Genomic DNA, 18094 nt, shown 5'->3' with positions numbered 1-18094 from the left:
AATAAATCCAGAAAAATTAAATTAAAAATCTAGATAAAAAGAAAATTGGGTAAGAATTTTTCATTCATCAAACTACAAAGTATTTGAAATCTTTATTTAAAAAATAAAATAAAATAAATAACAAAAAAAAAAAACATAAATCCGGGAAACTTAAAAATAAAAATCTAGTTACAAAGAAAATTGGATAATTCTTATCTATTTTCATTAACAATACAGTGCGAATTGAGAATGAATTTTTCAAATCTTTTTTTCCTTTAAAAAAAAATGGAGTAGAAGAGCAAATCCCCATATATAGATGTGTTGTAAGCTTTGTAGGAAAAGTAACATATAGAAATTTGAAAGAAAAACATACCTCCTATTTACTGAGCGGAAAGAGAGGATTTTTAACAATAAGATTGTGAAGAAAGAGAGGAGATTAAAGAGAGTGTTCTGAAATGCAAGAGATTAATGAAAGCTCCTGCCTCCTTTGCTAGTGCTAGAGAGAAAGGGGAAGATTTGGATCTTATATAAGATGAAATTACTATTTTGCCCTTATATAGTAATGATTTTTTCTAAAATGCTAGTGGTCGTCCCATGGACTTGGCTCTTCTATATAGTTAAAACTAGGTAAACTGCCCGCTCTTCGTGCAGTGACAATCTACCTTAATTAGCTTACATGTTATTGGATATATTATGCCGTTTATAAAGTTTATAAAAATACAGAAGCACATATCATATATATATATATATATATATATATATATATGATTTTATTTTAACTTGCAACATGAGCAGGTTAAAAAATTTGTAGACAGAGTTGTACAACTATCAGTTTATCTTTTCATTGTCTTTCTATATAGAGTCATCATATAATTGTCAGTTGCTTTTTCTTCTGGTCTATTACATATCTTTATCTATCTACACAAAATCAGTTTCATTGTCATTAGTAAAATTATGTCATAAGAATTCATACCCGTCATAGTGCTAAAATTTAATTTAGTCTTGTGTTGTTTTAATGTACTCAGATAAAATTTAAGCCAGTCACAAAGTGTTGTTTTAATGTACTCAGATACGTCGACTTATAGGCTAGCGTATTCAATATGAAAGAGAGAAATTCATTTTACTACTAAGTTTTCAAATAGTAACAACTTAATAATTCTCAAAGTAATGAGGATACTGTAAAGTTTAAATGAATTTACGGTATAAACATTAGCATACTACTACTGTTAGATTTTTGGCAACCAAATTCCATGTGTGTTAGCATAATATTTCATTCATAAACTTATTTAAACGCACAATTAAAGGAGGATAAGAGTTTCAGGTGGCATGCTGTCCGAGAACACTCTGTTTTGAACTCCATCTGAAAATATCATAAATCTGCCAATGTATACACCTAAACAAATGATGGAAAATTACTAATTTCACAAAGGCCTGCATAAAGCCTTGCAGTAAAAAAGCTTTCAAACTCTGTATTTTTCTCTTAATAAACCGCAAACTATGAACTACCAAAACTGGATGAGTTTTTATGTTATGAGATTAGGAACTATTTGTAGTCAATTCCACTTGAGTATGCACTTGATTATTAAAGACATTGAATTCCTCTAGATGATGCCACGAACCAGTGGAACATTAAACTTTGCACCTTCAATTGACATTCACAGACTAAGTGTACCAAATTGCTTGTGAATGGTTAAGTTGCATACCTTGCCATCTTGTGGGATTTTGGCCAAGTGCTTGATATTTGTTTAGTGCGTGCTTGGCTTTTAAAGTCGTATGCAAAATCACTTATCAATCTGGACAATCAGTCCTAAAAAATTAGTGAGTTTTACAATGTATAAATCCATTCGGGACAAAAATTGTTAGAGTAAACAAACAGAGAAACTCCCAATATCCTTCTTTTACTACAGAGACATGTTTTCAGATTTAGCTTACAATCCTCATTATGTTTACCCGTGATCATTTGTTATCCGTTCATAAACTACACATTCCACACCATTTACAAAAAGGGTGTCTTGTAATGGCTGAAGCAAATTCTGAAATGTGTACAAAATACCTTGTCTAATTCGGCAATTACATCGCATACAATTTGGAACACTTCTTCCAGAACATATTTTTTAATGAAGGCAGTGGTTCGTGTGTCCCTGTCCGCGTTAAGGATGGATCCTTCTCTTGTTGTTACTCCTGATACTGCGACACCTACTTGTACATGGGTGTAAACTGGTTTGGGAAGATACAGTCTGCCCTGGCGAATTGGTTTTCCTTGGCTCTCACTTTTAATCTCGACTCTCCAGCACTCTGTTGAAGAGAATATTGCACATAGTTAGCAAGGAAGAGTTTGTTTGCATAGGACATGTTACTAAAGACCGCATACAGTGGAGAAAGCTATCAAACATGAAACGGAATCTTAAATGGCCCGCAATTATGAAGACAGAGAGATGGAGTACCTGTTGGTCGAGAGAAGAGGACTCATCCAATAGTGGCACCAAAATAGAAATGACTCTACCTCGAGGAAGGAGAAGTAATATAAAGTTGCATATGATTTACCTCTCTAAACTACTCATATCAGGCACCACATCAGTCTTCACTATCATAGTTGGACTTGTCAAAACTCTAATCTCTATTACCAATATGAATATCAAGGCTACACATGTTAAACTTCTATTAGTTCAACCAAGTTTTTGGTAGTGTTGGAGGAGGTACTGGTGCCTCCGCCCAGAGTTTTGAGAATCATTAACCCTCATGAATCAAGTCACAATGTCTGTTTCGTCCATATACAAATGTGTACCCATTCATCTGAAGCACAACTTCACTTCATCGTATTTACGAAGTAATTGTTTTCTACTATCCAAATAATTCACAATATTTTCATTCCAAAAAAATAAAAAAGACACCAACAACTACTAAAGGAATTTCTATTAAATTCTTACGCATATCTACCATATATTCTGAGGTGTAAACAAAAGCATTTAGTATGATCCATACCACAACTCTAAAATACCAAAAAAGAGCAGTCAAACAGAGAAATTTCAAGTGTCCTTAATGCCCACAGATTTATGTCTAAACGTTTTGCATATCATCCTCATTAAGTTTACCCATGCGCATCCGGTAGGTCTGTGCTTAGTATCTGTTTTTGAGATTTTAATTGTACGAAGGACTTACCTACAATGTATGTATTGTATCAGTGAAATTAATTGCTTGATTGGTTATGTCATATAGAACTAAAGTTGTTGTTATGTTCAGCGGCATTGACATTGCATCTCCATCATGAAGCCTCATTTGTATGGCAAGTCATCTGAACATACAATATTAAGAAATGATAATTTGCAATTTATAACTTGTAAGGGTATTTTGTAATAACAAAACTAATTTGAAATGTTTATGAAATACCACATATCTTTCTAAAACTCTTGGGCATGCATTCTCAAAGATTTTTCTATTCATAACATTTTAAATAATTCTCGGGGCTTCTGTGTCCTCGTCTGCGTGGAGGATGGATAATCCTTTTCTTGTTGTTACTCAAGATATGCAACATATAATTGTGAATAATTGTTATGGAAGATACAGTCCCACCTGATGAAGAGTCTGTCCTTGGCTCTTCTTGATTGTCATAGCGTAACATGGTGCTTCATGGACATTTTCTTTTCCAGTTCACAGCCTCATAGGCAGTAAAGTATTAGAAGTCAAGTTAAACTTTATAAAGCATCATACCTGGATAGTGCATAGAGATCTTGGACAGCATGATGGACAACTTCTAAGGCAGTAGGGGGTATTTTTTGGAATTAATTGGATTGGTCCTTAATCTGGGCTAAGAGACGAACTACAATATACATAATGCAATAACAGGAAAGACATGAATGTATTCCAAGAATACATAGAGTTATAAGCATCCACGCATACACACAAAGGAAGTTTTGAAAATTAAAGTGTCAACCGTGCATCTCTGTCCGTCTTTTTTGCGTATTAAACTAAAACATAAAGGGGTAAAGCGTGCAAGAAAGAGTGGAGGAGAAAGCTAGCGGACGGATGAATTAAAGAAGGGAATGGGAGGTTGTGCGGAGTAAGGAAGAAGGTTTATTGGAGGCGTTATTTGAAAGAGTGAAGGGGCAGTAGTGAAGAGTTACGGTGGATGCAGGGAAGGGAAACGTCTGAATATAAGGGAAGGGGTATTTGTGGAATTTTAAAAATGAAAGTGAATGTTGGCTTGTGGTGTTGCCACGTCACCGGGTTGAGGTTTTCCTTTATATATGATATATGATATATGATTAAAATATTGGATTATCGTGTCAACCAATAATCCTTTAAGACTATAATAATTCACTAACTTAAGCCGTACATAAATATCAAATGTTAATCTCGACACCTTACTACTTTATATATCTTTTACAAATCACAAGGCACAAGAAAGCAATCAAACATTTTAATTACAAATACAAACATGCATCAGAAGAAGAGTTAAATCATTCAATAATGCATCTGTAATTTATTAGACATAAAATATTTAGCTCATGAATTGATTAAATAGAAAATAAGCTTGGGATTTTCATATTTTCAGCTTTGCAAGACGTTCGGAGAGACATACTGACCTCTCGCATTTGGTCTCTACAAGTAATAGCATGTTTAGTTTAGGCATACTGACATCATCCGTACATGTTTAGTTTAGGCATACTGACATCATCCGTACATGTTATTTCAGGCAACCAGAGTGGATTTTGAATATGCAAAACTTCAAGTTGCGGAAAGCCATCACCAGAGAAATTCTTCTTTTTAATGTTCGCAGACAACCATTTTAAGTATTCGTAATTTGGGCAATTTCTTAAGCACTACCACTACATGACCGTCTACCATCAAGTGCACAAGAGTAAGCTTGACAAGATTTGGAGGGAATGCTTCACAGTTCAACGGCATTCTTCTTTCCAAATGCAACTTAACAATATTTGGATACGACGACAAGTTTGAGCTTCAGAACCTCCAACGTATTTGGCACAGGGCTCAATCCTGATAATATCTTAATGGTAGAATCAGATGCTGAACTTATACCCAGTTTTCTTAAATTTATCAATTGGTGCAACAATCTCGCCTCAAAAAATTTATCATCCATCCACATCAAAGTTTGTAGATTATCTTGAGCCACATGTTTGGGCTTATAGAAAAGAAACCCTTAAGTTCTTCTCTACAATGAACATGTCTCAATTGTTTAAAATCCCAAACACTACAAGGAAGTTCAATGTCGCCCACTCCAATATCTATGGTCTCTAGACATTTGAGCTTCACAATATTATTTGGCAATTTTCCACTCCAATCGCAGATAGCATAAAGCAACTCATCTTCCCAAATTTGTTTCCCATAGTGAAAGCCCCATAACCATCTTGAGACATGACTACAACCAACACTTGCAATAATTTGAAGTTAAGATGAGCCAATTCAGAAAATATGCAACAGTCTTTTGTGAAACAGAAAAGTCCACGAAGCTTCTTAGGATTAGGATTTGAACGAAAGAACTCATTCATGGCATTATTATCAGAGTAGAATGTAATCCTTCGCACCCTAGAAACATTGCGGAGATCACCAAATGCATTGTGCTCAGTGTGAAAGAAGTTACTTTCCTCAGCCAAGTCCACACACAAACTATGTAACAAGTCATGTATGCGACAACTTGAAATTCTTCCATCATATGTCCTTTTGAAAACTTGAATCAAGTTTCTAGAAACCAAACCATTTAAGATATCCTCCGCCAAACTTTCAGCCTCTCGCCTATTACCACTATTTACAACTATCAATTTCTCAGCAATCCACATACTTGTCAAATCAAAAGCACGAATTTCATGGTCCTCGGGGAAAAGGCCAAAGTACAAGAAACATGGCCTTGATGCAATGGGCAAATCATTGTAACTCAGAGCCAATACCTCAGCACATCCATCCTGAATATTATGACCTATACGCTCAAGCACTCTGTTCCATGCATGTTCTGTTCTTTCTTTTTCCCTTAATAAGCCTGCTGTCACAACAATGGCTAATGGTATACCTCCACATCTCTGAACTATACTTTTACCAATATCTACCGAGAAAGGTGAAGCATTGGCCCAATTATTATTATTATTATCAAAAATAAAGATTTTCTTGGTAAAGAGTTCACAACTTTTCTCTGAATCTAAGGGTTGCAACTCGTGGAGCGAGAAATCCTCTCCTATGTATCTGCCTACATGATCATATCGAGAAGTGATAATTATCCTACTGCCAATTTTTGAATCACATTCAGGACGAAGGACACGGTTCAGAGCATCCCAAATTTTAATATCCCAAATGTCATCTAAAAGAATAACATACCTTTTTGCTTCCAAAAGTGATCTTAGGTTGTCCTCCAAGTGTTCTTTCCTTTCCTCGTCCGTCAGTCCAACTTGCTTGGCTATGTCAAGTAAGATTTCTCCTGCTCTTGGCTGTTGTGAAACGTAGACCAGTGCAGAACACTCAAATTGATGACGGACATGCCTATAAAGTTTCTTGGCAAGAGTTGTTTTTCCTAGACCGGGCATGCCAACTGTTGAAACAACTCCATTACACAAATCTTGAACAAGCAATTTGTCTTGGAGCTTGTTGATGTCATCATCCAAACCGATGACCTCTGTTTCATCAGCATGACGGAATTCTCTTCTCTGTTCCGTTGGAATGCAATCATTATTGTTGTTACTTGTATCTGTGATGTTGTAAGTTGCCCTTACACGATCAATGTCAGCAACCCTTCTTCTTATCTTCTCAATCTCCATAGCAAACTCATTGGCAGCAGAAGCACAAGGGATGCAAGCCGCCTTTAGGAAACAAATAGCACCTTTGCACTTGTTGGAATGTTGAATTTTTGGAAGGAAGTCATCTAAGAGATCCTCCACATCACCTGCCAGTTGTTGAATATCTTTTAATAAGTTTTTGACCCTTGAATCGCCTCCAACTTCCTTGGCCTTTGCATTGTCTACATATGATTGAATGTGTTTCATTTCTCTCTGGAGCCAATCGATGTCTTCTTTCAACCAATATAAACGTGTTCCTTCTCGAAAGAGTACATTTGCAGCTATTTCTACAGATTTATTGATGACTGCTGTAAGAAGAATTTCAGCCATTTCTTTTTTTTTCTAAATCTGAGGATGAGTAAGGAAAAGCTGTAAGAGAAAAAGATGATCAATTATTGGTAAAAGAAAGATCAGATTAGATCTACTATTTACTTTAGTGTTGGAGTCAACGGACAAGTCTTCTAAATAGGTCAAGTAAATGAAAAAGAAGAGGCCACAAACAACTCCTCTGTTCGAGCGGTGAATTCAAACTCTTATAAAAATGCAAGGTAAAATTACGTACAATGGACAAACTTCTAATTTATTCATTTTTAATTAACTTTTTGCATAATTGAGATGCCACTTTTGTTCATTTTCCATTCCCTACTACACGATAATTTAAGAAGCAGTACATGAAATTATCCACTCTTACTATGCTATATTTCAAGACTTGTATTATTTTCTCAGGTGTGTGGTATTCATTTTTGAATAATTTGGATTTACAAGGAATAGTCTCACTCAAAATTTGAATCCGAGACCTCCACCTCTATATCTGATTCCTCTTTATATTTGTACGACATCAAATACTTTAAAACAAATTTAGCTTCCAAAACCACTAGCATTAATTTAATTTTGACCGCAAGAGTGTACTCCAGCTGAAAATATTTTAAACTTATCTTATATAGGAATTCAATTTTTCCATATGTTAAATGGAATAAAAGAAAGGAATAGTCGTTATCTAAGTGATTAAAGAGCTAACAAATCTTATAATTAATGTAGTAAATGAGGTAGTTGTGTGATTAATTTTGGTAGTTGGAGAAATTCATTTGCAAGTTATTTATGGCGTTGATTGTCCACATGGAGGTAGTTGTGTGATTAATTTTGCAATAGATTACTCTCTCCAATTATTTATTTTTTCTATGTTTTGATTTTTAAGAGTCAAATTATTTAATCAATTAAGATATTTTTTTTCATCATATTAATATGAAAAGAATTGTAACTTTTAGTTTGTATAGTTTTTGAATATTTAAATTCCAAATTTTCAAAGATTGAATAAATTTAAAATCTGAATTGATTTTCATACTTCATTGGTCATGAATTAAAAATTAAAATGACTAATACATTACTAATAAATTCATAACTTAACGTATTATACCGACAAGTAATTAAAATCTAAGGAACATGTGCATTTAAAATTAATTTTGAAATATAAATATATCACTTGAATTGACAAAGATTTTTTCCAAACTTTGAGAAAAAGGAATGTATTTGTTAACCAGTTTAAGAAAATAATAGAGGCTTAAAATATTAATATATAATATTTGAGTATGACTATTATAGAAAGGTAATTTTATAAAAAATAAATGTACTATTATAATGAATGACATTGTCGTTATAGTTTAATTGTTATAAAGAAGTAAAGCATAACATGAAAAACTGATTTAAAAAAAAAATTAGACCATTACAGTAAAATATCGTTATAATAAGTGACTGTTATAGAGAAATCTAATGGTATAAGTTACAATAATTACAAACAATTTATATATTTGAAAGACATTCCCAAAATTAAAGTGGTAAAAAAATTAAATAAAAAACTTTTTTAACTCACGAAATAGTAATTGTTTAACAAAATACAAAACTTATAAGTAGTGGCGGAGGTAGGATTTTTAATAAGGGTGTTCAATATCTGAAGAACTAAATACACGAACTAACTAAAGGGGGTTCGACATCTATTATATATACATAAAAAATAATTTTAATCATGTATAAATAGTAAATTTTTCTGCCGAAGAAGGTTTGGATGAACCCCTTAATAAAAGGCTGGCTCCGCCCATGCTTATAAGACAGTGGCGGAGCCAGGAATTTCGTCAAGGGTGTTCAAACTTTAAAAGAGTGAATTTTTTTTTTTTAGCGAAGTGGGTGCACAAAATATGTTTTTTACTAATGAGTGGGTGCATCCAAATTTAAAATTAAATTAGATATTATTTAACTAAATCATACAAAAACTTAAATTATAAAACTATCAATGGTATAAATCAAAATTAACGGAGAAAAACTAAGAAAAACATTATTAGCTGCTAATTGAATAGACTCCCTTTGGTTCATATCAAATGAATTGTTAGGAGTTTTTTCGTGAATTTTTTGTAGTTCAAGAGAATTGGTGAGACTTTTTTTTCTATATTTACCTTTTCTTTTATTGAGATTCTTAACTATTTTAAAAAATAATTTAGAAATAATCAAAAGAATAAAAATGGAAAGTGACCATTAAGTATATCTTTAAATGTAATTTCTTAGTACTATTAATTCAAGGCTTGAAATAGAAAGATAGAGCAACTATTTTTGTTCTTTTCTTCTTCTTTTTTTGGGAAAAAAAATTGTGCACTGAGCAAGAATCAAACTTGGGACCTCAAACATTCAATTGAGCGAGATTACCGCTGGACTAACACCATTCATTGTATTTAAGTGTGTTCATTTATCTATATATTCAAATAATAAAGAATATTTTGCCTATATACGTCGTCTAATTTTCCGACGAAGGGTGGTCAACTTATAAGGTCAAAAGTACAAAAGAGCTGTATATATTTCAAAAGTTCTACAAATTAAAACATCTCGCATTTATACAAAACTTTGAGAGACCTAATATAAATATCATTAGTGGATGATTTCAGAACTCGAACTCATGAAATATAATGACAATTTTACATAGCTCCAAAGCTCCCTTTCACTCACCAAATACATATAACTAAATTAAATATTAAATTAATTTAGTTATATACGTACGTCAATTTTTTTCTTCTTATTATTTTTTTGTTTATGTTTTTTTCCTGCTGTGTGATATAGAAGTTTTTGTCCTCACGATTTGGACAGTATTCAAAACTTTCAAAATCTTTCATCATGACAAAACATTAAGGAGTGAGTACCATGTTCTGGTTGTTGGCATGTGATTAAGAGGTTAGCACACTACTAAAAAAACGATGAATTACATGGGGATTTTCCGGGGGATTAGTATGAAAATTTACAGGAAAATAAATTTTCTGTGAATTTTCATACTAATCTCTAGGAAAATCCTCATGTAATTCACACTTTTCCTGTAGTGGTATGGATCGAGTTGTGAAAATAGACTCTTACAAAAAATACTAATAAAATTACGTATAATAGATTCTCGTGATCCATCTCTTCTTTGGACTCCTCATATAACCGGAATTTAGTACACATGGTTAATAATTTATTTATTTATTAATTATCTTTTAGCATAGTTGAGATGCCACATTTGCTCATTTTATATTCCCTGCTAGTAGAATTTAAGAAGGTTTACATGAATTATCCACTCACCACTCTTACAATCCTATATTTCAAGACCTGTATTATTTTTATTTACTAAACATGGATAATGATAACTACTGTCAATACTTATTAAAAATGTTTTCCACGTTAAAGTTGTGGGTTCGAGAATAGCAAGCTTTAAATTTGGTAGTTGGAGAAATTCATTGAAAGTTATTTATAGTGTGGTTCTATTGTCTACATTGAGGTAGTTGTGCGAATAATTTTGCAATAAATTATTCTATCCGTTTGTTTTAACTTATTACGTTTAGTTTTTTGAGATTCAAACTATATGAATTTGGATTAACATTTTAAGATGAATAATTTTGCGATAAATTATTATATCCATTTATTTCAACTTATTACGTTTCATTTTTTGAGAGTCAAACTATATAAACTTTGATCAACATTTTAAGATGAATATTTTTGCAATTAATTATTCTATCCTTTTATTTTAACTTATTACGTTTCGTTTTTTGAGAGTTAAACTATATATATATATATATATATATATGAACTTTGAGATGTATTTTTTCATCATATTAATATGAGAAAGATTGATCATATATAGTTTTTAAACATCTAAATTTAAAATTTAAAATATTGATTGAATTTTATTCAATGACTCTGAAAGTTAATCAAATTAACTCTCACGAAACATGACAAGTAAATCCATTTTCTTGTTTTTCCACCCGGTACTCACATCCAAATCCTTCCACGCATATTCAGAATTATGGAGTATTAAATGAAATATTTAGTTCATGAACTAACTAGTACAAATTTTAAAAAAATCACCTTATCGAGCATATTAAATGTAAATAATTAACGCAGCAAACTAACCTGTGAGATTTTCATATTCTCAGCTTTGCAAGCCGTTTGGAAAGACTTATTGGGGAACGGAGTCTTACAAGTAATAGCAATATTGCCGAGATCACCAATTCAAATGCATTGTGCTCGGTGTGAGAGGTTGCACGAAGCTTCTTAATCTAGCATTTCTCATTTGTATATCTTTTACGATTCTATCTATTAATGATTTTTGTATACATTTGATTGGCATATTTCTATATGTTCCAACCCATAGGTATTTGTATAATATTTTATATTTATGCAAATCATCATATAAGCAAGAAATTCGAATCAAAGAGTAAATATATCAAAAATTTCAAAAAGATACCATACATACACCACAAATAAGGTCTACTTTTTTCTATTGAGAATAAGAATTTTATTTTATTACTCCATTAATTAAAGATAAATAAACAAAAAACAAAACAAAGAGAAATACAATATTAATTTGTTTTTACAAATCACAAGCAATTAACTTGAAACAGCAATCAAACTTTTTCTCTTATTATTAGTATTATAATACCAACAGGCATCAGAAGATTCTCTCCAACACAGACTTAATCATTTTCAAAAGCATCCCTGCAATTTATTAGAGATGGAATATTTAGTTGATGAACTAAATACAAATTTCAAAAAATCATGGATATTAAACGTAAATAATTATTTATAGTACCTGTGAGATTTTTATATTCTCAACTTTGCAAGCCGTTCCGAGACCCTGAGACTAATTGGGGAAATGATTGGGCCTTGTACAAGTAATAGCTTTTCAATTTAGGCATACTCATATCATCCATGCACGTTACTTCAGACAACCCATGTGCATCCTCAATATGTAAAACTTCAAGTTGCGGAAAGCTATCACCATTTCAAAAATTCATGGATATTAAACGTAAATAATTATTTATAGTACTTGTGAGATTTTTATATTCTCAACTTTGCAAGCCGTTCCGAGACCCTGAGACTAATTGGGGAAATGATTGGGCCTTGTACAAGTAATAGCTTTTTCAATTTAGGCATACTCATATCATCCATGCACGTTACTTCAGACAACCCATGTGCATCCTCAATATGTAAAACTTCAAGTTGCGGAAAGCTATCACCAGAGAGATCCATTTTTTCTGCATCATGTCTGCACCTAAGCAATGTAAGTTTCCTTAATTTGGGCAATTTCTTAAGCACTGCCAATAGATGACCGTCTACCATCAAGCCGACAAGATTAAGCTTGACAAGATTTGGAGGGAATGCTTCAATGTTCAAGAGCATTGCTGAGAAACCAAACAAACCCAACTCGACAATATTTGGATGGGACGACAAGTTTATTTGCTCACTCGTGTTCTTGAAAAATCTGAGCTTCAGAACCGCCAACGCTTTAGGCACAGGGCTCAATGCTGATAATATCTTAATGGTAGAACCGGATACATCCCTTATACACAATGTTCTTAAATTTATCAATCGGTGCAACAATCTCGGTTCACAAAATTTATCATCCACCCACATCAAAGTTTGTAGATTATTAGGAGGCATGATTCGGTAAAATGGACTTACAAAAAAGACACAGTATAATTCTTTTGTGTAACAAAGATGTCTCAATTTTTTAGACTCCCAAACACCAAAAGGAAGTTTACTATAGCTATGAAATATATCCAGGGTCTCTAGACATTTGAGCTTGACAATACTATTTGGCAATTTTACTCTAATTCTCCCCTCCAATCGCACATAGCGTAGGCAATTCATGTTCCCAATTTTTTTTGGGAAAGTAACATGCTGATAATAATCTCGAGACGTGACTACAACCAACACTTGTAATAATTTGAAGTTAAAATGAGCCATTTGAGAAAATATGCAACAGTCTTTTGTGAAACAGAAAAGTGAACGAAGCTTCGTAGGCTTAGGATTTAAATGGAAGAACTCATTCATGGCATTATCATCAGAATAGAATGTAATCCTTCGCACCCTAGCAACATTGTCGGGATCACCAATTGCATTGTGCTCCGTGTGAAAGAAGTTACTTTCCTTAGCCAAGTCCACACACAAACTATGTAACAAGTCATGTATGCGACAACTTGAGATTTTTCCATCATATGCCATTTTGGCAACTTGAATTAAGTTTCTAGAAACCAAATCATTTAGGATATCCTCTGCCAAACTTTCAGCCTCTCGCCTATTACCACTATTTACAACTATCAACTTCTCAGCAATCCACATATTTGTTAGATCAAAAGCACGAATTTCATGATCCTCGGGGTAAAGACCAAAGTACAAGAAACATGGCCTTAATGCAATGGACAAATCATTGTAACTCAGAGCCAATACCTTAGCACATGCATCTTGAACTTTATGACCCATACTATCAAGTACTCTGTTCCATGCACGTTCTGTTCTTTCTCTTGCCCTTAACATGCCTGCGGTCACCACAATGGCCAGAGGTATACCTCCACATCTTCCAACTATACTTCTACCAATATCTACCAAGTCTGGTGAAGCATTGGCCCAATTATTATTGTTATCAAAAGTAAAGATTTTCTTGGTAAAGAGTTCAAAACTGTTCTCCGAATCTAGAGGTTGCAACACGTGTATTGAGAAATCCCCTCCTATGTATCTGCCTACATTACTATTTCGAGAGGTTATAATTATCCTACTGCCAATTTTTGAATCACATTCAGGAAGGACAAGTTTTAGATCATCCCAAATTTCAACATCCCAAATGTCATCTAAGAGAATAACATACCTTTTTATTTTCAAGAGTGATCGTAGGTTTCCCTCCAAGTTTTCTTTCCTTTCCACTTCCATCAGTCCAACTTGTTTGGCTATGTCATGTAATATTTCTCCCGCCCTTGGCTGTTGTGAAACATAGACCAGTCCCGAACACTCAAATTGATCACGGACGTGCCTATAAAGTTTCTTGGCAAGAGTTGTTTTTCCTAGACCGGGCATGCCAACTATTGAAACAACTCCATAAGGCAAATCTTGATCCAGTAATTTGGCTTGTAGCATTTTGAAGTCATCATCCAAACCGATGACCTCTGTTTCATCAGCATGAAGGAATAATCTTCTCTGGTTCAATGGAATGCAATCGTTATTGTTGTTATTATTTGTATCCATGATGTTGTAAGTTGTCCTTACACGATCAATGTCAGCAACTCTTCTTTTTATCTTCTCAATCTCCATAGCAAACTCATCCGCAAAAGAAACCGTCTTAAGGCAACAAATGAAATTATTGGATTGTTGAATTTTTGGAAGAAACTCATCTAATAGATCCTCCACATCACCTGCCAGTTGTTGAATATCTTTTAATAAGTTTTTGACCCTTGAATCGCCTCCAACTTCCTTGGCCTTTGCATCTTCTACATATGATCGAATGTGTCTCATTTCTCTGTGGAGCCAATCTATGTCCTCTTTCAACCAATGTAAACGCGTACCTTCTTGAAAGAGTACATTTCCAGCTATTTCTATTGATTTATTGATGACTGCTGTGAGAAGAATTTCAGCCATCTCTTTTTTCCTTAAATTTCTTTTTTCTAAATGTGAGGATTAGCAAGCGAAAGTAAGGGAAAAAGATGATCGATTATTGGTAAAAGGATAAGAAAGATGTACTATTTGCTTTAGGTGTTGGAGTCAACGGCCAAGTCTTGTAATTACTAATAATAATGTCAAGTAGATGAAAAAGAAAGAACAAATGGACAGAAACAACTACTCGGTTCATATTAAATACAATAATTCATCTATTCTTAATCATATTAGCTGGTATTTTGTTTTCAAGAATGCAGGGACAGACCCACCGTTTGATTTAATATATATATATATATATATATATATATATATATATATAAGTATTGACACATCTGGACACAAGTTAAAATGTTTAGTGTAATGGTTAAGGTATTACGAAAGTTCCTTGAGGTCGTGTGTTTTTGTGCTATTAGCCTCAAATTATATTTTTTTATTACAATCATTGCCACCTTAATGACAATCTTGGATCCATGTTAAAAGTCAGACAATTGAGGCAGTGCTACGCGAAAAATTCAATGGCAAAGATGAGTTCACACCGAAGCTTCTGGAATTTGCTTCGTCTGATTATATTTCAGTTCATTAAAACAATTGTTAAACTTTATTATATATTTCATTTTCAAACAAGAATAAAGAATTTTTAGAGTCGTCAGCCGATTGAAGCAGTATATGATTATCCCACTAGAATATATATATATATATATATATATATATATATACTAGTTCTAGGAACGTTCATTGCATTTATTTCCTAATTGACATTAGCAAAGTTAATTTATATAATCATAGTGGAGAGTACATAAATTAATTGTTAAGTTCAAAACTAAGTCCTTTGTATGTAAATTGAATCGAAAAAAATACTATTGATTTATTCCTCTTGGGTTATAGGGTCAACGGGTTTTAAATGATTTTAATAAAAAAAATAGTGGGTTATTTGTTCAGTTTTATTTTTAATATTGGATTATTGTGTCAATCAATAATCCTTTAAGACTATAATAATTCACTAACTTCAGCCGTACATATATATCAAATGTTAATCTCTACCCCTTACTACTTTATATATCTTTTACAAATCACAAGGCACAAGAAAGCAATCAAACATTTTAATTACAAATACAAACATGCATCAGAAGAAGAGTTAAATCATTCTATAATGCATCTGCAATTTATTAGACATAAAATATTTAGCTCATGAATTGATTAAATAGAAAATAAGCTTGGGATTTTCATATTCTCAGCTTTGCAAGACGTTCGGAGAGACATACTGACCTCTCGCATTTGGTATCTACAAGTAATAGCTTGTTCAGTTTAGGCATACTGACTCATCCGTACATATTATTTCAGGCAACCGGAGTGGATTTTGAATATGCTAAACTTCACGTTGCTGAAAGCCATCACCAAAGAGATCCATCTCTTCTTTTTTATGTTCACAGACAACCATTCTAAGTATTCGTAATTTGGGCAATTTCTTAAGCACTGACACTACATGATCGTCTACCGTCAAGTAGACAAGAGTAAGCTTGACAAGATTTGGAGGGATGCTTCACAGTTCAAGGGCATTTTTTTTTTCCAAATGCAACTTAACAATATTTGGACAGGAGGACAAGTTTATTTGCTCACTCGATTCATTGTAAAATTTGAGCTTCAGAACCTCCAATGTCTTTGGCACAGGGCTCAATGCTGATAATATCTTAATGGTAGAATCAGATGCTGAACTAATACCCAGTTTCCTTAAATTTATCAATTGGTGCAACAATCTTGCGTCAAAAAATTTATCATCCATCCACATCAAAGTTTGTAGATTATCATGAGCCACATGTTTGGGCTTATAGAAAAGAAACCCTTAAGTTCTTCTCTACAATGAACATGTCTCAATTGTTTAAAATCCTAAACACTACAACGAAGTTCAATGTCGCCCACTCCAATATCTATGGTCTCTAGACATTTGAGCTTCACAATATTATTTGGCAATTTTCCACTCCAATCGCAGATAGCATAAAGCAACTCATCTTCCCAAATTTGTTTCCCATAGTGAAAGCCCCATAACCATCTTGAGACATGACTACAACCAACACTTGCAATAATTTGAAGTTAAGATGAGCCAATTCAGAAAATATGCAACAGTCTTTTGTGAAACAGAAAAGTCCACGAAGCTTCTTATGATTAGGATTTGAACAAAAGAACTCATTCATGGCATTATTATCACAGTAGAATGTAATCCTTCGCACCCTAGAAACATTGCGGAGATTACCAAATGCATTGTGCTCAGTGTGAAAGAAGTTACTTTCCTCAGCCAAGTCCACACACAAACTATGTAACAAGTCATGTATGCGAATATTTCCATTTGGCAACTTGAATCAAGTTTCTAGAAACCAAATCATTAAGGACACCCTCCACCAAATTTTCAGCCTCTCGCATATTACCACTATTTACAACTATCAACTTCTCAGCAATCCACATATTTGTCAAATCAAAAGCATGAATTTCATGGTCCTCAGGGTAAAGGCCAAAGTACAAAAAACATGGCCTTAGTGCAATGGGCAAATCATTGTAACTCAGAGCCAGTACCTTAGCACATCCATCCTGAATTTTATGACCCAAACTCTCAAGCACTCTGTTCCATGCATATTCTGTTCTTTCTTTGGCCCTTAACATGCCTGCTATCACCGCAATGGCTAGTGGTATACCTCTGCATCTCTCAACTATAGTTCTACCAATATTTACTAAGTCAGCTGAATTATTATTATAAAAAATAAAGTAATTTCATGGCCAAATCCATGTTACTTGGCTCATAAACAACATCTTGTCCTGTTACTCTAGCTGGTCCAACTGAGGATAATTTTATGTTGTAAATTAGACCATCTTCTAATTTTGAAGACACCATTTTTGGATTTTTTTATTTTTTTTTTCTAAGTGGGAGTAGAGGAGCTTGTAGACAGTTTGGGATGTTCTTGATTATGTAGGGGATGGTTTATATAGGATTTTGAGGTGAGATAATAAACTAGCAATGATTTATATATAGCTCATGGTATATGGTATACTAAATAGGTGTATTATGTATATATTGTTAGCTGACAGCAGTGAGAAATGATCGAGTTAAATTATATTTGAGCTGATTAAAATTAAATAGACTGAGTTAATAAATGATGGCTCAATGAAATGTTTATATAGGCATTTGAGGTGAGATAATAAACTAGCAATGATTTATGTAGCTCATGGTATACTAAATAGGTGTATATATTGATAGCTACGGTGTGAAATGAGCGAGTTAAATTATATTTGAGTTGATTAAAACTAAATAGACTGAGTTAATAAATGATGGCCCAATCATATACTATTAGGTTGATATAAGTTGGATCATATAGGCTAAAACCATGGGTCATAATAACTTAATTCGCCCAAAT

At 33.1% G+C, this 18094-nt stretch overlaps 1 protein-coding gene, 1 long non-coding RNA gene and 1 pseudogene across 2 annotated transcripts in view; 1 reads left to right on the top strand and 2 right to left on the bottom strand.

Annotated features, from left to right (window-relative positions):
- Positions 1–4519: 4519 nt before the first annotated feature.
- Positions 4520–7088, bottom strand: LOC125829457 (toMV susceptible protein tm-2-like; annotated as a pseudogene).
- A 5016-nt stretch (positions 7089–12104) lies between these two features.
- Positions 12105–18094, bottom strand: part of LOC125829456 (toMV susceptible protein tm-2-like) — a 36195-nt gene continuing 30205 nt past the window's right edge. Inside the window, exon 3 of the mRNA XM_049508670.1 lies at positions 12105–13496. Coding sequence (XP_049364627.1) covers positions 12105–13496 — 1392 coding nt within the window. The remainder of the gene's footprint in view (positions 13497–18094) is intronic.
- LOC125829537 (uncharacterized) overlaps positions 13762–18094 on the top strand; it is a 33962-nt gene continuing 29629 nt past the window's right edge. Inside the window, exon 1 of the long non-coding RNA XR_007443102.1 lies at positions 13762–13937. This is a non-coding gene — a long non-coding RNA (uncharacterized LOC125829537). The remainder of the gene's footprint in view (positions 13938–18094) is intronic.

Source organism: Solanum verrucosum, unplaced genomic scaffold (assembly GCF_900185275.1).
Source record: "Solanum verrucosum unplaced genomic scaffold, falcon-dt-bn FXZP01000031.1, whole genome shotgun sequence".
NCBI lineage: Eukaryota > Viridiplantae > Streptophyta > Magnoliopsida > Solanales > Solanaceae > Solanum > Solanum verrucosum.
The sequence above is the reverse complement of the archived record's forward strand: the minus strand, read 5'-3'. Positions and strand labels throughout refer to the sequence as shown.